Source organism: Epargyreus clarus, unplaced genomic scaffold (genome assembly GCF_041222505.1).
Source record: "Epargyreus clarus isolate Ecla_fem2 unplaced genomic scaffold, WU_Ecla_fem_2.2 ptg000036l, whole genome shotgun sequence".
Taxonomy (NCBI): Eukaryota; Metazoa; Arthropoda; class Insecta; order Lepidoptera; family Hesperiidae; genus Epargyreus; species Epargyreus clarus.
This window is the reverse complement of record NW_027332241.1, coordinates 5,092,243-5,119,382: the sequence shown is the minus strand read 5'-3', so window position 1 is coordinate 5,119,382 and position 27,140 is coordinate 5,092,243. Positions and strand designations below refer to the sequence as shown.

At 37.3% G+C, this 27,140-nt stretch overlaps 1 protein-coding gene across 1 annotated transcript; it reads left to right on the top strand.

Annotated features, from left to right (window-relative positions):
• The first annotated feature begins 1,956 nt into the window (after positions 1-1,956).
• Positions 1,957-26,475, top strand: LOC140756891 (fatty acyl-CoA reductase 1-like). The gene is made up of 14 exons (XM_073092425.1): positions 1,957-2,039; positions 3,208-3,312; positions 8,145-8,275; positions 11,722-11,809; positions 12,545-12,617; positions 13,092-13,182; positions 14,809-14,954; positions 16,121-16,230; positions 16,944-17,027; positions 19,946-20,054; positions 21,734-21,914; positions 23,713-23,783; positions 24,276-24,533; positions 26,254-26,475. The coding sequence occupies exons 2-14, from the start codon at positions 3,222-3,224 to the stop codon at positions 26,369-26,371; spliced, it is 1,551 nt and encodes a 516-aa protein (XP_072948526.1). The 5' UTR covers positions 1,957-2,039; positions 3,208-3,221; the 3' UTR covers positions 26,372-26,475.
• Positions 26,476-27,140: the final 665 nt, after the last annotated feature.

Below are 27,140 nucleotides of genomic sequence, written 5' to 3'. Positions count from 1 at the left end.
GTCGAACTACAAAGACGCGCCCTCTGACTTCGCGCACGCACCTCTGATTTTTGAAATGTAATGTGCGTATTAGAAATTAATTATCACTTGTTTAAAACGGTGAAGGAAAACATCGTGAAGAACCTGCATACCTGAGAATTTTCAAAGCTATGTGAAGTCTACCAATATACACTTGTCCAGCGCGGTGGACTATGGCCTAATCCTCATTCTGAGAGGAGACCTGTGCCCAGCAGTGGGACAGTAATGACAGACAGCGGAGATTTAGTAATAGGATTCCGTCTCTATTATTTTATGTGTTCCTAACATTGTGTTGTCGAAATAAAGATATGTTGTTGTTGTTCCGTTTTTACCCTTTGAGTACCTCAGGAACCCTAAAATATACATATTTTATTGTTATTTCTATACTTTTACGAGTTTTATATAATTGAACCATTACCTTGCCCTTACTGGGTTTCCAATAGTTATTATACCTACTTAATACGTAAATCGATAACCTTATGAATAATCAAAATCATTATTATACCTCTTTATTTAAGTTACAGATTAAATTTGAACTGTATTTTTTTTTATTAAAAAGTTTTTTATATAAATACTAGCTAACCGGGCAAACGTTGTGTTGCCATATAAAAAAAATGTTAAGGTTGAACAACCTTTATCACTTAAGCGTATAAAAATAAATAGTAGCTGATTCTCAGAACTACTGAATATGCATATAAAATTTGGTGAAAATCGGAAAAGCCGTTTCGGAGGAGTACGGTAACTAACATTGGACACGAGAATTTTAAAGATTATGTGTACTCTCACAATTTAGACGAATCCAACGACACCTCATATGTTAATCCGTCAAGCCGTTTGGGCTGCAGCGTAACAAAGAATGAGACATACATAGGAAGGTTTGAAGTTGGTAGAACCCTTTGAGGTTCAACTCCGGTGGCACCACCCCCACACCTTTTCTTCATAATAGTAGTGATAAGCTGCTGTGTTCTGGTTTGAAGGGTGTGGTAAGGGAGGCATACTTTTCCGAGGTGTTCCAGCTTAGTCCTCAGGGGTAGCGGCGCATCTGTGTCCGACCTCAGTTAGGAATATATAAATCTACCTAGGGTTGATTACAGATGTCTATAGGCGACAGATTCCACTTACCATCAGGTGGACTGTATGCTCGTCTGCTACTCCTATATTATAAAAAAATCTGGGCAGCGCGGTGGACCCACCTAAGCCCCTCTCACTTTGCGAGGAGACTCGTGCCCAGTAGTGGGACAGCTATGTATTGACGACGAAGTCGGGCGAAACACTTTAAGAAATACTAACCTAACTATCAATATGAATGTTTGTTTGTGTGTTTGTTTGTTACATTATAACGCCTTAACTACATAACCGATTATCATAAAATTGTGTACACACGTTGTCAGTGGTCTAGAAAAGGACTTTGAGTATCTTTTATCCCAAAAAAGTACTATTCCTGAGGGATAGATAAGACAAGTATTGTCATCGACTCCTGTTTCTGAGTGAAACCGCAGTTAAAAGATATTTGTTAATAAAAGGAAATATTAAAGAATGAAACATTAATGTATTTATTTATTTCTATTACAGTATACAAAAAAGTACAATACATTCATTATAACTGTAGTTATGTACTTATATACAAAAAAATAATAAAATCACTATAATTAAAATATTAAAGTATTTTTCTACACTAATATTATAAAGAGGAAAACTTTGTTTGTTTGGTTGTAATGAATAGGCTCAAAAACTACTGGACCGATTTGAAACATTCTTTCACTATTCGAAAGCTACATCCACGAGTAACATAGGCAATATTTTATATGAAATATTTTTGACAAATATATTTTGAGGCGGTACAAAGTTTGCCGGGTCAGCTAGTTGTAAATAAAAATAAAATCAATCTTCGCCTTAACACTGCATTAAATGAGGTCCAGTTAACATACAAATGAATGCAGTCATTGTTGATCGCAGACCCACGAGTAACGTGCGTTGTGCGTTAAAAACGACTTGTCATTGCTAATAAACCGCGTAAATTGGTATGTACCTATTTTTTATAAAATAAATAAATATTTATATAATTTTAAATATTTTTTTTATTTCTGTTATTGAGCAGAAATAGAGACGCGGTGATCTCTCAGGGATCAAATTAAAAGTGATGCTACCTTTTTAATATATAGGAGTAGCAGACGAGCATGCAGTCTATCTAAGTGGTCTCTGCCGCCCATGGACGTCTGTAATTTAACCCAGATTGGATTAGATTACTACCGGTCGGTTACGGCGCCGCTATCTAAGTACTAAGCTGGAACGCCTCGAAACAGTATGTCCTTACCGCACCCTTCAAACCAGAACACAGCAGCGCTTAACGCCGCTGTTATGAGGCAGAAATAGGTGTGGCGGTTGTGCCACCGGAGTCAAACCACAAAGAGTTCTACCATTTTTAATTATAATTATATTAAACTAAACTATTCTTCGCCTAATTCGACCCAAGTACGAGAGAAACGTTAGGATAAAAGTGGCACTGAATGGGACGGAAATGCCTCAATTTACATTTATTTTCATTTATTAAATTAGGTAAACGCTGTGGCGGTCTAAGGTCGGGGGCCCGGGGCGGAAAATTGAATGGGGCCCCTAGTGTAAAAACGTTGATTAGATTTTACAAAATTACAAATTTGTCATATACTTATTCGCCGACAATTCCGAATGATTCCGGCACTTTTTTTTCGCTGATTTATACGCAATCACAGATTATTTGTTGTGAAGAGTTTTTTTGGCTAGTTAGCAATTGTGTTTGGGGGCCCCCAGGATGGGGCCCTGGGGCAGAGTGCTCCTTCCGCCCTACCTTAATTCGCTAGAGTAAATATGATATGATATTAGGGACGTAAATGAAAGCTTAGTCCCTGGTCCCGTAAAAAAATCGCAATAAAAATATATATAAACATTCTTGAATAGAAATGCTATGTTAGGTGAAGATTTAAAATCAAAACATAGTGTACTTTTTGAGTTTTGTCGACACAAACATACGAAAGTGATTTTGATATAATGAATTTTTGAGGACTCCTTTTTTGGGTTTAATAACAGATTCCAATGGCAAGTGACGTAAAATCTGGTGTCCTGTACGCTCATTAACTAACTGTATTTACCAAAAAATAGTAAAAAAAATTGTAATACATTGGTAGAATAATACAATTTTTTTTTTGGTTTCAGGGTAGTTACCAAAAATGGGTTTCCTGGAAGATGGCGACCTGAGCTCTGCACCCACGATTCCGGAATTCTTTAAAGGGAAGACCATTTTCATCACGGGAGGATCAGGTAAGTGCTTATCAAATTATAAGCTATTTTTGGCTTAACAGTTTTTGTTTGTATTATTTAAATCAAAGAAATTTAAAGAAAAAAAGTCAATAAATTTTCTGACTACTATGTATGACATGCGTGCGTGTGGTTGTGTGTGTGTATGTGGCTTTCTCTGTGTGTGTGCGTGCTTGCTTGTGTGAGTGCATGCGTGTTTGTGTGAGTGTGTGTATTTTTTGTGTGTATGTGTGTGTGTGTGTGTGTGTGTGCGTGCTTGCGTGTACGTGAGTGCATGCGTGTTGGTGTATATATGTGCGTGTGTGTGTGTATATATATATATATGCATGTGTGTGCGTGCTTGCGTGTACGTGAATGCGTGCGTGTTTGTGTATTTATATGTGTGTGTGACTGTGTATGTATGTAAGCATGTGTGTGCGTGCTTACGTGTACGTGAATGCGTGCGTGTTTGTGTATATATGCGCGTGTGTGTGATATAATTTAAGCCACATTTTAAGTAAAATTTTAAGTTTTTTAACATAAATTCCTAATCAAAATCAGTCCTGCAGTGTGTGTTTAAACTATAGATGTTAATTTATAATTTACAATTCAAGATTGCGTCATAACAGTCAAAGGTTATAACATTTATTTATTCATATACTAGGACGCCTACTTAACGCTGAAAACAATCGTGTTACTCTTATATAAAATTTGAATTTTAAAGAACCTTCTGTGGTTCGACTCCGGTGGCACTGCCACACCTATTTCTGGTATAACAGCAATGTTAAGCGCTGCTGTGTTCTGGTTTAAAGGGTGTGGTAAGGGAGACATACTTTTGTGAGGCGTTCCTGCTTAGTTCTTAGAGATAGGCGCGTCAGCCGGACTGCATGCTCTGCACTGCAACCCTGCTGTTATTAGGCAGAAATAGGTGTGGTGGTGATAGCCTAGTGGTTAAGAAACTCGGCCTCTCGATCGAGGGGTCCGAGGTTCAAATCCCAAGCACGCACCTCTGATTTTTCAAAGTTTTGTGCGTATTAGAAATTAATTATCTCTTGCTATGTGAAGTCTACCAATACGCACTTGACCAGCGCGGTGGACTGTGGCCTGATCCTTCTCACTCTGAGAGGAGATCCGTGCCCAGCACGGATCTCCTCTTCTCCTCCTGGGACAGTAATGGGTTGATGATGAAGGTGTGGTGGTGCCGCCGATGTGGAACTACAGAGAGTTCTACCTTTATGTCCAGTAAGTTTAGTGGAAATTGACTGTGACGGACAGACAGAGACGATTAATATTATAAACGTTTCATATTTTGACGTACAGCAGTGTTAGGCGTTGCTGTGTTCCGGTTTGAAGGGTGTGGTAAGGGAGACAGACTTTTCCGAGGCGTTCCAGCTTAGTCCTCAGGGGTAGCGGCGCATCTGTGGCCCACCTCAGGTAGGAATATCTAATCCTATCTGGGGTTGATTACAGATGTCCATGGGCGGCAGTAGCCACTTACCATCAGGTGGACTGCATGCTCGTCTGCTACTCTTATATTATAAAAAAAACGTACTGAATCCTAAAAGAGTAGGAATAGTGACTTTGATACAGTACTTAACCTATAAACGATTATACTGTCATTGTTACATGAATCCATTTTGATAAGAGCGTGTAAGAAATACAAAATTATTTGTAATTAACTGCGGCATACGTCTTAATGCACAATCATGCCCTTGAGTATAAAGTCTGTAATCCATTAATATTACTGAAGTGTGATGCTTGGGTGTTATTTTTTAGATCGGTATACTTTCCAAAATATAAACTAGAGAACAGTACTGTACCCTTACCATGAGTTTTTACGTTTCGACAAATATGACTGTTTTGGTATTTGTTTACGTAATTGCCCATACTATTTCAAATCCGCTGATTTGAAATAATCCGCTAGGGGCGCTCCCCGAGCGGATTATTTCAGAACTTGGAAATTGTATGGAGCAATACGTAAACAAATACCAAAACAGTTATATTTGTCGAAACTGGACTTGGAGGGCAGGTGAGACTGCTCTGAGGCCTCCAAAGAGAAAGATAAAAATCCAAATTTCAACGGGATAGCAACTTACACGTTTAGTTTTTCGAAACAGGATACTTGGTAGTTTTACTGGCAAATTCTTTGATGAAATAATTTTAACAATACATTTTTGAAACACTTAATAGGAAGAATTGTTCCTTTTATTCTGAAAAAATGGGTTCTTGATTTACTTGACGTTTTTATACAACTATATATTATTAGAGTTCTTTTATTTACTTTTTAACCTGATTTTTTTATTCTTAACCTAACAATTAGGCAAACGTACTACCTGATAAAAAGTAGTCAACGCCGCCTATGGACATTTGCAACACCAGAGGAGTCGCCAATGCATCACCGGCTTTGTATGAGAGCTCTTTTAAATTTTGCACCTTTTTGAAGAGCCTTATATCAGAAGTTCTCATGAAAGTATCACATTGAGCTATATTTAAGCGTGGCTGGATTTAGCTATAAAATTAAAACTGCAAAATGTTTTACTGTAATATGTAACAATGCGTAAGCGATAATTATTGGTAAACACGCGCGTTATAAGAATACTAACCTTGAACATAAAGTTAATCTTCCACACAAAGCTATACTTATAATAGTAGGAAACGAGCATGCAGTCCATCTGATGGTAAGTGGCTATTACCGGTCATGGACATCTGTAATCAACAACAACAACAACAACTGTTTGAAGTGTGGTAAGGGAGACCTACTTTTGTGAGGCATTTCTGCTTAGTTCTTAGAGATAGGCGCGTCAGCCGGACTGCATGCTCTGCACTGCAACCCTGCTGTTATTAGGCAGAAATAGGTGTGGTGGTGATAACCTAGTGGTTAAGAAACTCGGCCTCTCAATCGAGGGGTCCGAGGTTCAAATCCCAAGCACGCACCTCTGATTTTCCAAAGTTATGTACGTATTAGAAATTAATTATCTCTTGCTATGTGAAGTCTACCAATACGCACTTGGCCAGCGCGGTGGACTATGGCCTGATCCTTCTCACTTTGAGAGGAGACCCGTGCCTAGCAGTGGGACAGTGGGTTGATGATGAAGTTGTGGTGGTGCCGCTAAAGTGGAACTACAGAGAGTTCTACCTTTATGTTCAGTAAGTTTAGTGGAAATTGACTGTGACGGACAGACAGAGACGATTAATATTATAAAGGTTTCATATTTTGACGTACAGCAGTGTTAGGCGCTGCTGTGTTCCGGTTTGAAGGGTGTGGTAAGGGAGACAGACTTTTCCGAGGCGTTCCAGCTTAGTCCTCACGGGTAGCGGCGCATCTGTGGCCCACCTCAGGTAGGAATATCTAATCCTATCTGGGGTTGATTACAGATGTCCATGGGCGGCAGTAGCCACTTACCATCAGGTGGACTGCATGCTCGTCTGCTACTCTTATATTATAAAAAAAAACGTACTGAATCCTAAAAGAGTAGGAATAGTGACTTTGATACAGTACTTAACCTATAAACGATTATACTGTCATTGTTACATGAATCCATTTTGATAAGAGCGTGTAAGAAATACAAAATTATTTGTAATTAACTGCGGCATACGTCTTAATGCACAATCATGCCCTTGAGTATAAAGTCTGTAATCCATTAATATTACTGAAGTGTGATGCTAGGGTGTTATTTTTTAGATCGATATATTTTCCAAAATATAAACTAGAGAACAGTACTGTACCCTTACCATGAGTTTTTACGTTAGACAAATATGACTGTTTTGGTATTTGTTTACGTAATTGCCCATACTATTTCAAATCAGCGCCCCTAGCGGATTATATCATAACTTGGAAATTGTATGGACCAATACGTAAACAAATACCAAAACAGTTATATTTGTCGAAACGTACAAACTCATGGTAAGGGGACTTGGAGGGCAGGTGAGACTGCTCTGAGGCCTCCAAAGAGATAGAAAAAAATCCAAATTTCAACGGGATAGCAACTTACACGTTTATTTTTTCGAAACAGGATACTTGGTAGTTTACTGGCAAATTCTTTGATGAAATAATTTTAACTAATACATTTTTGAAACACTTAATAGGAAGAAAATTGTTCCTTTTATTCGGAAAAAATGGGTTCTTGATTTACTTGACGTTTTTATACAACAAATATTATTAGAGTTATTTTATTTACTTTTTAACCTGATTTTTTTATTCTTAACCAAACGATTAGGCAAACGTACTACCTGATAGAATGTAGTCAACGCCGCCTATGGACATTTGCAACACCAGAGGAGTCGCCAATGCATCGCCGGCTTTGTACGAGAGCTCTTTTTGCACCTTTTTGAAGAGCCTCATATCAGAAGTTCTCATGAAAGTATCACAGTGAGCTACATTTAAGCGTGGCTTGATTTAGCTATAAAATTAAAACTGCTAAACGATTTACTTTAATATGTAACAATGCGTAAGCGATAATTATTGGTAAACACGCGCGTTATAAGAATACTAACCTTGAACATAAAGTTAATCTTCCACACAAAGCTATACTTATAATAGTAGGAAACGACCATGCAGTCCATCTGATGGTAAGTGGCTATTACCGGTCATGGACATCTGTAATCAACCCCTGAAAAGTGATGTCTGAAGTCAGCCACAGATGCTAGCTCTGAGGACTGAGATACTTATCCGAGGCATTCCAACGTAACCCTCCAGGGTAGCAGCACATCTATAGCTGACTTCAGGTAGGAATCTATCTATCTAGGGTTGATTACAGATGTCCATGGGCGGCAGTAGCAACTTACCGTCAAGTGGAATCCTTGTCTGCTACTCTTGTATAATAAAAAAGTCTTTATGGAGAGTATTATATTTCCAGGTTTCATGGGTAAAGTCTTGGTGGAGAAGCTGCTGTACTCCTGCACAGATCTGGACAGGATCTACCTTCTCATGAGGAGTAAGAAGGGAGTGGATCCTGAGCAAAGACTTGCTGAGTTATATTCTAGTCAAGTTAGTATTGATATTTTTTTTAATTTTATAAGGTTTATTGAAGGGGGAGGTAATGGAGACTTCATCAACCCATTACTGTCCCACTGCTTGGCACAGGTCTCCTCTCAGAATGAGATGGATTAGGCCATAGTCCACCGCGCTGGCCAAGTGCGAATTGGTACACTTCACATACCTTTGAAAACTTTTTTTTAAGACTTCTCAGGTATGCAGGTTTCCCCACGATGTTTTACTTCACCGTTTAAGCAAGTGATAATTAATTTTTAATACGCACATAACTTTGAAAAATCAGAAGTCCGTGCCTGGGACTTGAACCTCAGACCCTTGATAATGAGGCTAAATTTCTAAACCACTAGGCTACCTAATGGAGACTTATTTCTGGCATTCCATCTTAATTCGTTGAGCTGAAATTTTTTATACCCGTGTGGTTTGAATGACAATGATTGATGATTATTTGAGTGAAGTTATTCTAAATTCAATATGGCGGATGCAGATGGCGTAAAAACGTTATTAGGAAGCTCGTGTCTTTCGATTTTCTTAATATATTATATTGATTAGAATTAATTTTGGACTTTTCCCGTGAAAATTTTGGGATAAAATAATAATATTCGAGAAAACAATGTTACGGCCGTTCCGCTTTTTTTGGCTTGACTTGGCGGGGGAACTACCGTGCCCCCAGATATGAATAAAAATACAAAAACAACTTTGAGTAAAAAAATCAAATCCATTAACTAAGTATTTTGAGTTTTGCAGACCCAAACATATAGAAGGTTATATGCGTAAAGATTTTATCGCTTGAAATAGCTTTTACTATAGTGACAGCGTCATAGTTAGCAGCGTTAAGAAAATAAACTTTATAATATATTACTTACTGTTTGTAATTAATGTTTTTATAGAGTCATATCTTTCCATTCAGTGTTTGTTTGTTCCATTCAATGTTTGTAATATTAATAAATTCCAAATAAATACCAGTATGTTTATCCTTATAATAAACAATAATAAACGTTTTCTACACTCACAGCCCCACACTAGAATTTCCTGTGTCGTGGGTGCCATGGACACACACATAGACAAATACACAAACCCCCAGACCCAGAAACAGAAATCTAAATTCATCATTTAGATATCTGTCTGGCCGGGGATCGAACTCGGGACCCTTTGCGCGTCAGACCGGTATGGTGGCCGCTCCGCCACGCGGATCGTCATTATAAAGTCCTAAGTTGGGTTGCACCATGTACCTTTAACGATAACGAAAACCTAAGCCGCCAAATCTACGGTTAAGCATTTATTTTTATTGTATACGAGTAGCAGACGAGGATGCAGTCCACCTGATGGTAAGCTACTGCCGCCCATGGACATCCGTAATCAACACCAGATAGGATTAGACATTCCTACCTGAGGTCGGCAACAAATGTGCTGCTATGCCTGAGGACTAAGCTGGAACGCCTCGAAAAAGTATGTGTCCCTTTCAACATCCTTCAAACCAGAACACAGCAGCGCTTACCACAGCTGTTATAACAGAAGTAGGTGTGGTGGTGGTGCCGCCGGAGTCGAACCACAAAGGGTTTTACCACCTTCAAATTTAAACTTCTATCGCTGTTATTGATTAGGAGTATTATTGTAACATCAACACCTTTTGTAAAATCAATTTTGAATTTAATTTAAATATAGAGTATATTACCGTTAAACACGCGAAACATAAGCAGAGGTTAAAGTCGATAATTATTGAATTAATAATTAACCATACGCGTACCAACTTGACCTTAATAAATAATAATTACTTAAATAATTATAACTGACGCCTACATACATAATCTTAAATTAATAATTGGTGCCTACTGTAAAATTATTAAACACTAGTTTTTGCCCGCGGCTTCGCCCGCGTTTAAAAGAAAATAATATGACATACTAACATACATAAAACTGAAAATTCGTACCTTCATTGGAATGACAGTGGCGTCATCTGGCGAAAATTGGTCGTACCAACTCTGAAACCTTCGTGGGCTCATGGACAACAACTTTGCTAAAGATCATCACTTGATTGATCAAATGCATAGTTTACGATTCAATCCTTACTAATATCGATTAAAATAATTGACTTTTTGGTCCAAAAGATCGATTCTCCGATTAATCGATCTTAGATCGCTCTATCCTATGTCCTTTCTCGGGTTTTAGACTATCTTTGTACAAAATTTCATTAATATCGGTTCTTTGGTTTAGGCGTGAAGAAGAGACAAACAGACAGACAGACAGAGTTACTTTCGGTTTTATAATATTAGTAAGGATTTAATAATTTTTACAACTAACGTGGCGGAGTCTACCATTTTTCACGTGCAAATGCTTCCGTTTTCGATTCCCGGACAGACAGACATTTGAATAATGAATATATATCTGGTTTGGGTATTTGTGGGTGTCCATGGTCCTGGCACCCACATACACATATAGTAGTGTGGGGTTTGTGCGCTTAGAAATCGTCTTTATACAGTTATAGTCCGCGCCAAACTTCTAGTCCGCTCTGAAGTTGTTGTTGTTGTTGTAGTCAGAGAGCCAATGCGGTCGAACACAACTACAAGCATATACTCCGTAGCAACGTGAGAGCACACAACAGGTGCCGGGGCGGGGGGAGGGGAGATCGTGCGCTGTCTCTGTAATGTTGTTGCAATTTGCTGTTGCGATGCGACTCGTTTCTATATTCAGAGCGGACTAGAAGTTTGGCGCGGACTGTACATCTATAGTTAATTTTGATGGTGGTAGAAGCCTGTGGTTCGACTCCGGCGGCACAACAGCCACCAATTTCTGTCTAACAACAGCAGTGTTAAGCGCTGCTACGTTCTGGTTTAAAAGGTGTGAGTCTTTTCCGAGGCGTTCAAACAGAGCTCAGGGGTAGCAACCACAAACATTTTTAATAAGGGTTTTGTTGTTACACATTTAAGATATAATCTTTACATTTATTTTACGCACCGAACGCTTCATTTGCGAGTCCGACTCGCACTTGGCCCAATTTAAGATAAGTATTAAGTGATTATAATATACGATTTCCCTCACTTGGTTAGATTTGTTATAAGTTTTAAATCTTATATATAAAATTCTCGTGTCACAATGTTAGTTACCGTACTCCTCCGAAACGGCTTTACCGATTGTCACCAAATTTTATATGCATATTCAGTAGGTCTGAGAATCGGCTACTATCTATTTTTTAACCGACTTCAAAAAGGAGGTGGTTATCAATTCGGCCGGTATCTTTTTTTTTATACCCCTAAGTGATAAGTGTTGTTCACCCTTAACATTTTTTTATGTATATGGCAATACAACGTTTGTCGGGGTCAGCTAGTAATTATATGATATAGTACATATATTGATATGGTACACTTAGAATACAAGTCAAGTTCTTACTTGATTAATATTGTAGATAACTTTATTACTTAATTTCATTAATAAATTAATTTCAGTGCTTCGACCGCTTGAGAAGGGAACGCCCTGGAGTTTATGAGAAGAAGATGTTCTTTATAGCCGGCGATGTTAGCGAAATTGGCTTGGGTAAGTTGACTATCCGCTTCAAGGAGGTCCAGGGTTCATATCCTTGGCCCAATTAGAGTTTTTGGATGAAGTTATTCAGTTTGAAGGTGGTAGCTTTGTGTCTCCGGGACTACCGCCACACTTCTTTCTGTTATAACAGCAGTGAAGTGCTGCTGTGTTCTGGTTTGAAAGGTGTGTTAAGGGAAATTTTAGAAGACCCGTGCCTAGTAATAGGACAGTAAGGGATGATAATGATGATGGCCTGCACTCGTTTACTTTTTATAGTATAGGAGTAGCAGACGAGCATGCAGTCCACCTGATGGTGAGTGGCTACTGTCGCCCATGGAAGTCTGTAATAAGCCCCAGATAGGGTTAGATATTCCTACCTGAGGTCGGAAACAAATGCGTCGCTACCCTCGAGGACTAAGCTGGAACGCCTCGAAAAAGTATGTCTCCCTTACCACACCCTTCAAAACGGAACACAGCATAGCTTAACACTGCCGTTATTAAGTAGAAATAGGTGTGGCGGTGGTGCCGCCGGAGTCAAACCACAAAGGGTTCTACCACCTTCACCTCGACGACTAAGCTGGAACGCCTCGAAGAAGTATGTCTCCCTACTACCACACTACCACACTTCAAATCAGAACACAGCAGTGCTACACTGCTGTTATAACTGAAATAGGTGTGGCGGTGACGCCGGAGTTAACTTTCGAAGGGAAGAATGAGGTATTTTTCTAACATTTTTGTACTTTTCAGGTCTTTCTGAAGAAGACAGGGCGTTGATTGTGAATCGTGTGAATATTATATTTCATGTTGCTGCTAGTGTCAGGTAAGAGAATTTGTTCAAGTTTAGTCCAAAGACCACTTCAATAATAAGTCCACACGTACTTAGAGGTGGTAGAACCCTTTGTGGTTCGACTCCGGCGGCACCACCGCCACACCTATTTTTGTTATAACAGCAGTGTTAAGCGCTGCTGTGTTCAGGTTTGAAGTGTTGTAAGGGAGACACACTTCTCCGAGGCGTTCCAGTTTTATCCTCAAGGGTCACGGCGCATCTGTGGCCGACGTCAAATAGGAATATTTAATCCTATCTGGGGTTGATTATAGATGTCTATGGGCGGCAGTAGCCTCTAACCATCACGTGGACTGCATGATCGTCTTATTAACAAATACAAATACCAAAAAATAAAATAAAAAAACATAATAGAAAATTTTATGGTCCAGAACCCATCACATGCGAGTTCGAATCATACTTGCCAATTATTCTGTACACTTTATTTTTGATGATTGATTGATGTTTCAGGTTTGACGATTCCCTACCCGTGGCAGCCAAACTGAACCTTCGGGGAACTAAGGAGTTGGTGGAACTGGCATCAGATGTACGAGAGTTGGTTGTAAGTAATTCATAAATTAAATTAAATTGTTAAATTAAAAATTAATTGTTAATTAATTGTTATTAATTGTTAATTTAAATTCATAAATTAAATTGTTTATTGTTTAAATTTATATTGTTGTTAAATTTAAATAAAATAAATTAAATGCCTATCTTAGATTTAGCGGTTCCGTACCCAAACGGTAAAAACGGAACCCTATTAATAAGACTTCGCTGTCTGTCCGTCTGTCACAGGGTTCTATCTCTTGAATCGTTATAGATAGACACTGATTTATTAACAGCGTTTGTATAAGTGTGGCCTCTATAACAACAAATACTAAAAATGAAAACAAAATGAAAATAAATGTGGGTCGCCATACAAGTGTTATATATTGGCCTTAATCACCATAGTTAGAAATTCGAATTAAACAAAATTACTAGAAAGATATCCGATCCTGCACCGCCGCCGTGTCGTGGGAACGCTGACTCCGCACCACCGCTCCGTTTCCATTGTACAGTCCCGAACGTGGGAATTCACTCTGGGTGCTAACATTGCCCCAGCAAGTCACTTAGGATAGTTAGTTTTAATTTAGGTTAGATTTAATCCAAAACATGTAATATTCTGTTTTGATTAAATACATTTATATAAGTAATTCGGTTTTTCTGTATCCTGGCTGCTGCATCCCGACGCATTATATAACTCAAGAAACCAAATCAAATCAAATCAAATCTCTTTATTTGTAAATATAGGTCTTACAGGTGTTTATATTGTATATAAAGTGCACTATTCGACCCTTTTGGGTATACAAATGACATAATTTATATTCCTATTACAAATCATAAAAAAGTGTCATTATCATTACTTACATCCATAAGTCATAGATTAGTAAAGATTACTCACTCCTAACAAGAAAATGTACCCAGTTTTGAGAATTGAAATAGTTGCGTAAAAAAGTTTTGCCACGTCTCCGTGCTAAAATGTCCCTAAAATATTTGAAATAATTATTTATTTATTACGTAAATTACGCAGTATTAGTTATTTATTCGTTAATTTTTCCCTAAAAATGTTTTTATTTGTCAAGAATTCAAAAAGAGAACTTACTAATAAGCCGTTTGTGGCTTCATTCAATTTCAAGGCGGCGAAGTATCTTTACTAATCTACGCCATAAGTATTAATATTATTAAATCATTGAATTATTGATTACAATATTCGTTTAAATTTATTAAATTATTATTAAATACAATAAAAGTCATATATCGGCGTCAGTAAGAAATTCATTAATTGTGTAATACCATTTATCGGTTAACATTTTTTTTTAATTCCGTCTTGAATTCTGTCATGTTTTTAAGCGCTAACCGCTTAACCGCTATTTTTCAACGTTTTTCGCTTTATCTATTGAACCATAATAAGTAGTGTTCAAATTTTCACAATGCATATTCTTTAACTTAACTTAATTAACTTTAATTACTGTGATAATAACAAATACTAAAAATAAAAAAATAGAATATTTTTGTGGTACGGAACCCTTCGTGTGGAAGTTTGACTTTCACTTGACTAGTTGAGAAAACTTCTATAGCGTGATTCAGAATACTCGTAGCGCCATCTCTTGACGAGTAGCGGGAAGTCACAGTATAATTTTTTTTTCAGAGTTTCGTCCACGTGTCTACGACTTATGCAAATACCAACCGGGACCCTATCGAGGAGGTCCTGTACCCTCCTCATGCTGACTGGAGGGACACATTAAACATCTGCGAGACCTTGGACGAACAGACCGTCAAAATTCTTACTCCAAAGTAAGCATCATCATCATCAACCCATTACTGTCCCTGCTTGCAATACCCATAGTCCACCGCGCTGGCCAACTTTGAGATTTTATTTGGTATGCAGGTATGCAGGTTTCCTCACGATGTTTTCCTTCACCGTTTAAGCAAGTGATCATTAATTTCTAATACGCACATAATTCTGAAAAATCAGAGGTGCGTGGGATTCGAACCTCGAGCCCCTCAATCAAGCGGTGTTTTTTAACCACTAGGCTATCAGTGCTATTTTTTTTCAACCCTGTTGCAATATATTTTATGACATATTTAATCTTATATAACAAATTCTCGTGTCACAATGTTAGTTACCGTACTCCTCCGAAACGGCTTTACTGATTTCCACCAAATTTTATATGCATATTCAGTAGGTCTGAGAATCGGCTACTACTTATCTATTTTTCATACCCCTGAGTGATAAGGGTTGTTCACCCTTAACATTTTTTTATTTATATGGCAACAACGTTTGCCGGGTTCAGCTAGTTTGATATTAATTTAATAACGTTTCATCCATCCAACTCGGTAAGTCATATACTAGGATCCTCTAAAACAAGGACAATTTTTTTTTTTTTATAATATAAGAGTAGCAGACGAGCATGCAGTCCACCTGATGATAAGTGGCTACTGCCGCCCATGGACATCTGTAATCAACCCCAGATAGGATTAGATATTCCTACCTGAGGTCGGCCAGAGATGCGCCGCTACCCCTGAGGACTAAGCTGGAACGCCTCGGAAAAGTATGTCTCCCATACCACACCCTTCAAACCGGAACACAGCAGCGCCTAACACTGTTGTTATTAGGTAGAAATAGATGTGGCGGTGGTGCCGCCGGAGACGAACCTCAAAGGGTTCTACCACCTTCAAAGTTTACCTTCAAAGTTTCCACCTTATATGTTTCTTTATTCTAATATAAGGCGTTATTTTCACCAAATAACATGCCATAATTATTCTTCATCATCATCATCATCAACCCATTAATGCCCCGCTGCTGGGCACAGGTCTCTTCTCAGAATGAGAAGGTTTAGGCCATAGAAAAACATTTTTTTTAAGATTTCTCAGGTATGCAGGTATCCTTATGATCTTTTCCTCCACCGTTTAAGCAAGTGATAATTAATTTCTGATCGAATATTATTCTTATATTTCAGGTATCTCGGTGATCTTCCAAACACATATGTGTTCACCAAGCAATTAGCTGAACACGTTGTATATGAACAGAGGGGAAAACTACCCCTAGTCATTTATAGGCCGTCAATTGGTAAGTAACTTCTTTATAATATAGGAGTAGCAGACGAGCATGCAGTCCACCTGATGGTAAGTGGCTACTGCCGCCCATGGACATCTGTAATCAACCCCAGATAAGATAAAATTCTTACCTGAAGTCGACCACAGACCCGCTGACCCTGAGGGCTCCGCTAAAGCAGTGGCGGTGTAAGGCGTAGATAACGTGGACCATAGCCCATAATGTATTAGTACAAAATTCTTCATTAGTGATTAGATACGATGATTGTAATTATAAATTACAATCATCTTATCTAATCAATAAAAGCAGTGATAGCCTAGTGGTTAAGGGACACGGCCTCTCGATCGAGGGGTCCGAGGTTCAAATCCCAGGCACGCACCTCTGATTTTCAAATTTATGTGCGTATTAGAAATTAGAAATTAATTATCACTTGCTTAAACGGTGAAGGAAAACATCGTGAGGAAACCTGCATACCTGAGAGATTTATAAAAAAAAAAAATCTTAAAGGTATGTGAAGTCTACCAATACGCACTTGGCCAGCGCGGTAGACTATGGCCTAATCCTTCTCATTCTGAGAGGAGACCCGTGCAGTGGGACAGTAATGGGTTGATGATGATGAATTATCGATTTTATTTTCATTCGAGACGACTAGCGCCATCTTGTCAGGTAGCGAAAAGTTTGTCAAAAATATAATAATCATGAATTAAATGGTTTATTAACATTTTCAGTGATATCTAGTCACTTAGAGCCAACACCGGGATGGATAGACAACTTCAATGGTCCTACAGGAATAATTGCTGCTGTTAGTAAAGGTAATAATAATATTCTTTATCAGAAATCAGTAATTTATTGCTAGAAAAACAGGTAGTTTCCACGCCAAACTGCTAGTCCGCTCCGAATATAGAAACGAGTCGAATCTTTAATTTCCGCTTCGATCACTAATAATAACTAGATACACAATCAGCGACAAAAAAACGGCGCGACGAAAAGAGCGCCCAAATAGACATTTGGGTGCGCTTTTAGGTTAGTAGTGTTTGAACGATCGGAGAATAAACACGCCTCAGTTCTCGTTTAAAACTGCAAAAATCACACATCTAGGACGTTAAAAAATGATGGAATATCGTATTTTCGGTAAGTATTATTATTATAAGTAGGTAATTGCTATCACTCAATTATAAATACAGCTATTTCGTTCGTAAATAATTTATTTTTTAGTTTTAAAAATTATCAACAAAAATCAACAGAATGTATAAACCATTTGAATTGTAAAGTCTGTTACTAAACGTACAATTCTTACTATTGCATGCCCACTTGATTTGTTCGGGTAACATGGTGACTCTGTTCTATCTTGAATGGAGACGCTATTTTTTTATATTTTTTCTTTAATTTAATTTTTTTTTTTCTTTTTTTTGTTATATAAAAATATTTGTTTTGTATAATAATTAAACATATGCCCGTATTACCTAAAAGGTTAGGCAATGAGTAAATAGTAAATGAGTGAAATTAAATTATTAAGTAAATTATTATTTAATATATTTTATGATGTCTTTTCATCCAACTGCCGCGACAATAGTCATAGAATTATTATAATAAAGTCTATTGTCGAACGATACACTAAAATAAGATTGCTTAACATAGCCAAAAAAGATACGGAAAAAAAATCCATCGAAAAGACTGTTTTCCAATAAACTCACTTTATTCAAGGGAATTAATGGCATCCTGTCGATTCCGTACTTTTTTTTATTTTTACTCGACTGCCAAGAAAGGGTTATGTTTTTTGCACGTATCTTGTATGTATCTTTATAAGCGGACTTTAGCTGCACTGCATTTTAATTCCTCGGATCTAACATACGGCTGAGTGAATTTCGACAGTGAAGGTGTCATTATATTCGTCTCAAATATCCAAATGTCCTTAGATAGGTGTTGGAAAAGAATCCAAATTTAAGAAAAAATATACAACTGATTTCTGTCACTACAAAGTAAGCAAGTAATTTAATTAAAAAATCAAAAACCCTCCTGGCTAAAACTACTACTACTACTACTACTACTACTATAAAGGCTGAAGTAGAAATTTCAAAAACAGTGAAATAGGCGTTTCATTATTTTTATCAAGAAAGCCAAATAAAAGTTTCATAATAAGTATCTGCTTCAAAAACAAATGTTCAAGCAATATTATCCTATTTTATCCTCGTAGTGCTCATTTACGAACCTATGTATAAAATTCCAGCACGCTAAAGTTCAGCGGTTTCCCTTTACGTTGGTGTCTGGCGCAGCAACTTACGCATTAAGTCAGACAGTCACCTCGATGTGTTATATGTATATATGTATACATCATATAATATGTGTGTAATCTCCTTTTAATTTCCTTTATTTTGATACCCCACTCCATAGGTTTGGTTAACTTTTTTTGAAATAATACTATTTCGCGCCAAAAATCCGCCATTTTGATTTTTTTTCTAACACCTATCTAAGGACACTCGGGTTATTGAGACGAATATAATGACACCTTAATTGTCGACATTCATCCAGCCGTTTGTTAGATCCGATCAAATAAATAAAGACAAACATACAAGAAACGCGCGAAAAACATAACCCTTCCTTGGCAGTCAGGTAAAAATAATGGAAATAAATGTTGGTTTACTACATATTTCTTTAGTTGGCGGCAATATATTTCGTTGGATAACGGCGTAAACAGCTTGTTGATTTTTTAATTAAATTACTTGTATTTGGTTTATATTTTAATTTTTAACTTATATTTGCATTATAATAAATTGTGTCTTCACATTACTTTCATTGATAAATTATTATTATGTTCATTAAAATTAATTACTTCGACCTAATAAAAATATTAAGTGATAATTTATAATAACCGTATAAAGTAATGATAGTTCGTCTCCACTAATTTCTTGTCCAAGTGACAAACCTGTAAAAGTGATAGCTTATGACAGCTAGCTTATGTCGTAAAAATTTATTGCTTTTGGTAAGCAGTTTTTGAAAAACACCTTTAAATAATAGAGATAAGGTTGATTTTACATTAATTTTAGATTCTGTCGCTTAGAATTTTATAAACACGTTTGACGCCACTTTCAAGTTCACTTCTGTATGGGATTGTGTATCTAGTTCTTATTAGTGATCGAAGAATTTCCGGGCCTTTTTCCTGTCACGCGGCTCTGTGCCCGCGAATCTGGTCCGCTTTTATTGTATATAGTAGCAGTATATAGTAGCAGATTAGCATGCAGTAGTTTTAGTTAAAAAATTAACCACAAATTGTTCTACTATCTCTTAAAGAGTCTTTCACAAAATTGTATTTTACTTTCCTTGTTCGTACCTTTTGATATTGATATCAAATAAAAGGGTTTTTGAAAAGATTTTTTTATAATACAGGAGTAGTAGACGAGCATGCAGTCCACCTGATGGTAAGTGGCTACTGCCGCACATGGACATCTGTAATCAACCCCAGATAGGATTAGATATTCCTACCTGAGGTCTGCCACTGATGCGCTGCTACCTCTGAGGACTAAGCTGGAACGCCTCGCAAAAGTCTGTCTCCCTTACCACACCCTTCAAAACGGAACACAGCAGCGCCTAACACTGCTGTTATTAGGTAGAAATAGAGTATAGGTGTGGCGGTGGTGCCGCCGGAGTCGAATCACATAGGGGTTCTACCACCTTCAAAATATGGATACATGTTTTTAAACTTTTTTTAATATATTATTTTTATTATTTTCAGGGATCCTTAGGACTCTATACACGAATCCGGATTTAATATCTGATTACATACCAGTGGACGTCGCTATTAAGGGTTGCATAACTGCTGCGTGGATCAGAGGAGTTAAAAAGTAAGATTTTTTGACAAAAAATGAGACTTACGTAACTTATAATAATCACTTGCTAAAACGGTGAAGGAAAACATCGTGAGGAAACCTGCATACCTGAGGGATAAATAAAAAAAAAAAGAAATCTCAAAGGTATGTCAAGTCTACCAATACGCACTTGGCCGGCGCGGTGGACTATGGACTAGTCCTTCTCATTATGAGAGGAGACCCGTGCCCAGCAGTGGGACAGTAATGGGCTGCTGATGATGATGATGATTAAAAGGTGATGGAAGCAGAAATAGTCTAGTTGAAACCGGCCTCTCAACTGCGGGGTCCGAGGTTCAAATCCCAGGCATGTATCTTTGATTTTATAAACTTAAGTAAGTAATAGAAATTAATAGTTATTACTTGTTTTAACGGTGAAGGAAAATATCGTGACGCCATCATCTGAACAGACACACACAAACATCTGACATGTTTGTCACATGTGACATGTTTAAAAAAGTATTCAAAGGTATGTTTGAAAAGGTGGTAGAAACCTTTGTGGTTCGATGTCGGAGACCTCACACTTAGGAAAACCTTTTTTTTTTTGTTTTCGAGGGGGAAACCTTCAAAAGGTACCCGATGCCGTGGGAGCAACACAGGGTTATGTGGGACTCTTACCGCCACCCCGGTGGCCGTCCTCAGCGCTTGGTGGAGAACACAAAACCGGAGTCCTCTAAGCGCGAAGCCCCGGTCGGGCTCTGCCCTGGGGGGAGCAGTTTACGCTTTGGTTCGAGCTCCTACACTTGCTGCCCGCAACCCCGGAAGCCCCCTTTTGTCGCCTCTTACGACAGGCAGGGGATACCATAGCCCTATTCTAATCCCGGAACTACAGGGCCAACACTTAGGAAAACCTAGCAGGAATGTCAGATAAAGCTATTTTATCTGGGATTGATCATAAATTTCCATATAACAAAACAACATATACTCATATATATATAAAATAAACAAAAAAACTACGCTATTATAGTTATACAACTAGTAACTTTGCTACGATCTTTTTCTAAGGCGCTTGAATACCACCTCGAAAATCGTTAATCCTGATAATCTTGACAAATACAAAGGATAAAATGATTTAAAATGTATATTATATTCGATTCTTTATAATTGTTCAAAATTTATAATTAAACTGGCCGTTCAAAGTGGGTAAAAATCGAGTTCAAAGATACATTACATACATAATTAATTAATTACATATGTTCATAGAGGTCAAACGAATAAATGTGATAGAACCTGTTATGGTTATACCGCCACCACACCTATTACTACCCAATAACAGCAGTGTTAAGCGCTGCTGTCTTATAGATTGTAGGGTCCGGCAAGGGAAACATAGGTTTTCGAGGCGTTCCAGCTTAATCCTCAAGGGTAGCGGCGCATCTACGGCCGACCTCAGGTAGGAATATCTAATCGTACCTGGGGATGATTACAGATGTCCATGGGCGGCAGTGGCCACTTACCATCAGGTGGACTGCATGCTCGTCTGCTACTCCTATATTATAAAAGCATGATAAAAAGCTTCCATCAAAATATTATAAAAATAATTTTAAACAGGAATACTTTTAATTAATGTGTATTTTTTCTAAATTCTACAGATTTTTCTCGTTTTTTTATATACTTTACATGAGTGGGCTAAAAGTGTAACATCTTTGATTTATTTTCAGATTAGAGTCAACGGACGACATCCCAATCTACAACTGTTGTTCAGGAAATCTAAACACTATAACAATTCAAGAAATTATTGATTATGGCTTACAGCTAGCCGAGGTTATGCCTTCAAATGATATGCTTTGGAATGTCAGTAGTTCCATAGTTACTACATCGAAGTTGATATATATGATTAAGGTAACATTTAGATTTTTTTTATAATATACTAGCAGAAGAGCATGCAGTCCACCTGATGGTAAGTGCCTGCCTAATGACGTGCCGAGTCGGCCATTTTTGGTATTCGAGTACTTTAGTACTCATATAAAAAAGAATCGAGACAGTATTCCAGTTCAGAGTATTCACAATGTAATCGAGTTAGCATGAAGTACTCGAGTACTTTGTAACACACAGGCCAATAGCACGGAAGAGCAAAAAAAAACACAATTCCTGCTGCATTCACTCGTTTGCCTATATAAGGTACATAAGACTAAAAGAGGCGACTAAAAGGGGGCTTCCGGGGTTGCCGGCGGCAAGAGTGGGAGCTCAAACCGTCCGTAGAGCAACCCCGAGAAGGACGGCGGCATGTGTGGTCGCATGCCGTCGTAAACACTAGATGTGAGGGAGGAGCGTAAAGTGCTCCAGGGCAGAGCCCGACCGGGGTATCGCGCTTGGAGGACTCCGGTTGTGTTCCATTGGAGATCCCGGAGTTCTCCACCAAGCGCTGAGGACGGCCACCGGGGGGGTTTTAGTGCGGTAAAAATCCCACATAACCCGGCGTCGCTCCCACGTCGTCGGGTACCTTTTGAAGGTTTCCCCCTCGAAAACAAAAAAAAAAAAAAAAGGTACATAAGACTGGAGTCGTTGTACTAGTACCGTCAGTATTCGACTATCACTGGTACTATCACTTGGTTGGTTGGTTCGAGTATCACTTATTAGTATTCGAGTATGCGAGTTTATGTAAGTACTCGAGTCAACCTGACTTGGCACATTTCTACTACTGCCCATAAACATCTGTAATTAACCCCAGATAGGATTAGATATTGCTATCTGAGGTCGGCCACAGATGCGCTACCCTTGAGGAATAAGCTGGAACGGAATAGTATGTAAGTATGAGGCAGAAATAGGTGTGGCGGTGGTGCCGCCGGTGTCGAACCACAAAGTGTTCTACCACCTTCAAAAGCACCTTTGAGAATAACTTGAATCTTGTCACGAATGCTTATAATGAGGCCTTTTCTTGTCATGCGAAGGTGAGTACGATCCGATGGGGGAGGTACCCCCCACATCTTTTTGTAATTAAGCTATTGCATTATGGTGGAAGTATGTGCATACTAGCTGACATTTGGCTTAAGGTGATAGAAGCCTCGGTTCGACTGTGCACAACCGCCACACCTATGTCTGTTAAGTATAACAGCAGTGTTAGCGCTACTGTGCTCTGGTTTAAAATGTGTGTTGGAGACATACGTTGGCATGATGACATATTAAAAGATCAAAGAATTAAAGATTTAAGAAAACACAATATATTGAAAGGATTCTCGAAAATGACTCAGTCTAAAAAAAAATCTTTAAGATTTATTATATTTTCAATTAAATAAAAGTATAAAATACTGCAGTCGGCCATCTTGTCTGAAACGCTAATCGGGGCGCGAATGACGTCATTTTTGGGTATGTCACTGAATTGCTTGAAATTTTGTATGGGTTGTTCTAACGTGACGTCACAAACAGACCCCATGACACTCGCGAGCGTTTTCGCGCTTAATTCAAAATGGCTATAAACAAATGCTATTATATTCGTTAATACTGAATTCATTACCGATATAATACGATTTTTGGAATCGGTAGACATGTATCTACATTATAGAAGGGGTTTTCAAAACTTGTCATCATGCCTATTGCATACTCGTGTGCTTTTGTATTTTAACGCAACAAAAAGTGCATAACACCACTTAAGAAGTTTTTAACTTCAATAAAAATTACTTTAATTTTAACTAATTTTCAGGTGTACCTCTTCCATTTGTTACCAGCGCTATTAGTTGACAGTATTCTGTGGCTTTTAGGGAAAAAAACGCTGTAAGTTTATTTTTAAAAATATAACTGCACATATTTATAGATCCAGATATTGAAATGTATAAAACAACACTAAGTTTACCCTTTATTACAAATTATATCACTCAACGAAAATTAGTATGTCATTATTAATTAATGTTTGTTTTGAGTTATTAACTAATAATTATAATTTATCAAAAATATTTTACTAATTACTACCACACAAAAAATAATAAGTTAATTGTAAATAATTACAATGGAATGGTCATATAAATTCTGTTCGGTTTATTAATACTTTAATATTCATTATATGTACGTATAAGCAATTCATAAGGATAATTAGAATTGATATTTAATCAAAACTAGCTATATTTTATTTATTATCGATATAAAAAGAAATAATAAATAATGACAATTATTTTTAATAACATAATTCATAATAATTGTGACATAATTGATTATTACCAGGAATTTATTTTATAAGTATTATATTCTCTCATGTGTTTTGTATTTTAGATTGTTTAAAGTCCAACGCCGGATTTATACAGCGAATATGGCTCTCAACTACTTTATAACGCAGCAATGGACGTTTTCCAATATAAACTTCATGAAGCTCCGATCCGCTGTGAAACCAGAAGATTGCAACGAATTCTATTATGAATTAGAGAATGTTAATAAGTTTGAATACTTCAAAACGTGCTGTGTGGGAGGGAGACGGTACCTATTGAAAGAAAAGGATGAAGATATACCCAAAGCTAGGGCTCATTATCATAGGTATACTTCTGTTTCTTTATACTGGCTGTAATAACTGGCTTTATACTTGCTTTGTTAGTTTGTATGTCAAAATTTACAACTGAGTTTTACAACAAATAACCCTAACTGATACAGATGAAATTTTACACTTAGTGACGCCATTCCAAATCTAATATGGCGGACGCCCCACAATGGGGGATCAATTATTATGCACCCGTATAACGTAGGTATTAAGTAGAAGAGTAGAAAGAAAATATTATTATTTAGAGCTTATTATATATTTTTTATGTATTAAAGAAGTAGCAAACGAACATGCGGGGTGCACCACTAAGAGACAACTGGCACTAATGGATATGTGTAACCAATCTGAGATAGGATTGGAATTTTACCTAATAGTTTGCTACCTTTAAGGACTACTCCCTTAACACACGTCAACACATAAACAGACCCGCTACACCAGCGTTTCCCAGCCTATTTCAGTCCACGGACCCTTAGGAAATCAAACACAGTTTTCACGGACCCCCTTAATAAAATAAACAGCAAAAAAGCGGATTAGGTATTTATTTTAGTTATTACAGATACAAAAAAAAATACAGAAGGTTAACTGTTTATTATGAAAAAAATTTTAAAAAAATAATGTGGAGGTTGGTGTTGCTTTTTTGCAACTAAATCAGGGATATTCGGGTTGATGTTGCTACTAAGGTGTAATCTCAAATCAGATTCTACTTGTAATCTGTTTCTGTATTTGTTTTTTGTATAAACAAGAGTAGAGAATGCCTTTTACATAGGTATGTGGTTGAAAAAAGCAGTAAAGCGGCCCTTTTGCATTTAATGAGCGATTTAAGTATGGTCCAGAGATGACACCGCATACCCCCATACATATACTCGCGGACCCCCAGGGGTCCGCGGACCACAGGTTGGGAAACGCGGCGCTACACTGTTATTGTAAGGCAGAAATGGGTATGGCGGTGGTGGTGGTTCTACCATACTATTATTTTGACCCTTTGACGCACAAGAATTACCAGGGAATATTAGAATTGTACCGATACGATACGAGGGGATTTCTTACCCACCTGGTCTCTTACGAGTATATGCCGCGGCTGCGTTTGCAATATGGGGGTTGGTAGGGGTTGTTCGGCTCTAGAGGATACCCTATTTGCCCGGGCAGATTCTCAAGGGGTGAATACCCCCCCGGAATGTTTATATATTTTATAACAATATAATGTTATTTAAATTATTATAATATAATGAGATAACTAAAAATATGCCAACCCCGCTGTTTAGCTGGGGTGCAGAATTGTCTTGCTCAATTTTAAATAGTAAATTATATCAGGCGTTACTTTGTGGAAATCCCTGCTATTAAGTTAGGATTAAAATTACTTCGCAAGGTTACCAATATGTATGATGATATATATTTTAAACCATCCAGTATTCACCACCCTCCCTATCACATAGGATGCACATACAATAAATAAAAGTATATATGATACATATAACAGTACATGAAGACGCGCGTGGCAGAGCGGTCCCCATACTGGTCTGACGCGCAGTGGGTCCCGATTCGATCTCCGGCCAGACAGATATCTAAATGATGAATTTAGGTTTCTATTTCTGGGTCTCGGTGTTTGTCTGGGTGTGTGTTCATAGAATCCACGATTCAGGGAATCCTAGTGAATGGTTGTGAGTGTAGAAAGCATTTACGTTTGCGATTTATTAATTTTTATATCTTTTTTGTTTTCAGAATGGTATTTTTAGATAAACTAGTGAAATTCTCTTTCTATGGGTTTATCTTTTGGAAGTTTGTCAACAGCAATTTCTTCTATACCTTACTTGAGAAGAGTCAAGAAATGTTATCATAATTACTTTTTAATTATATTTTACTGCTGAATTAATAAGTAGTTATATTTATTATTTGAAGTTGTTTTGTTTGTTGTTTTTAATGAATAAATATGGTTATAAATTTTGCTGTTGTTATTCAATAAAATATTAAACATAATATACACTATTTGGTATAATCGATTAATTAACACTTAGAATTGAATATGTAAAATAGGGTTACCATTCTATATCCGCACCAAACTGCTAGTCCGCTCTGAAGTTGTTTCACAAAACTACAAGCATATATTCCGTAGCAATATAAGGGCATAATAACACAGCTATGTACCCAGCTGTGGAGGGTGCCGGGAGGGGTTTCGGTCTTCGACCCGCTAATATCTACAATTAGCTATTCGGCGCGACTCGTTTCTATATTCAGACCGGACTAGCAGTTTGGCGCAGACTATACCTATTTTAGATTTGAAAGAAAACAAATAAAAATATTTGTAAAATTTATTTCGGATATTTTTAATAATATAAGCATAAGTAGCTCACCAAGTACCTAAAGAGAGAACTTCTAACCACATATTATTAAAATTAATAATATAACTTATTTAACCTCACTTAAATTAACAATATTCAAATATCACAACGTGAGTTGAGCTTGACCCTGTGGTATATAATTAATTATTTAATAATAATAAATACATTTTTTTAAATTAATTATTATTTATACCAGCACACGGATGTGGAATATTAATATATTTTACATACCATAATTATTATCTGTAATGGTTGTTATTAAATAATTGC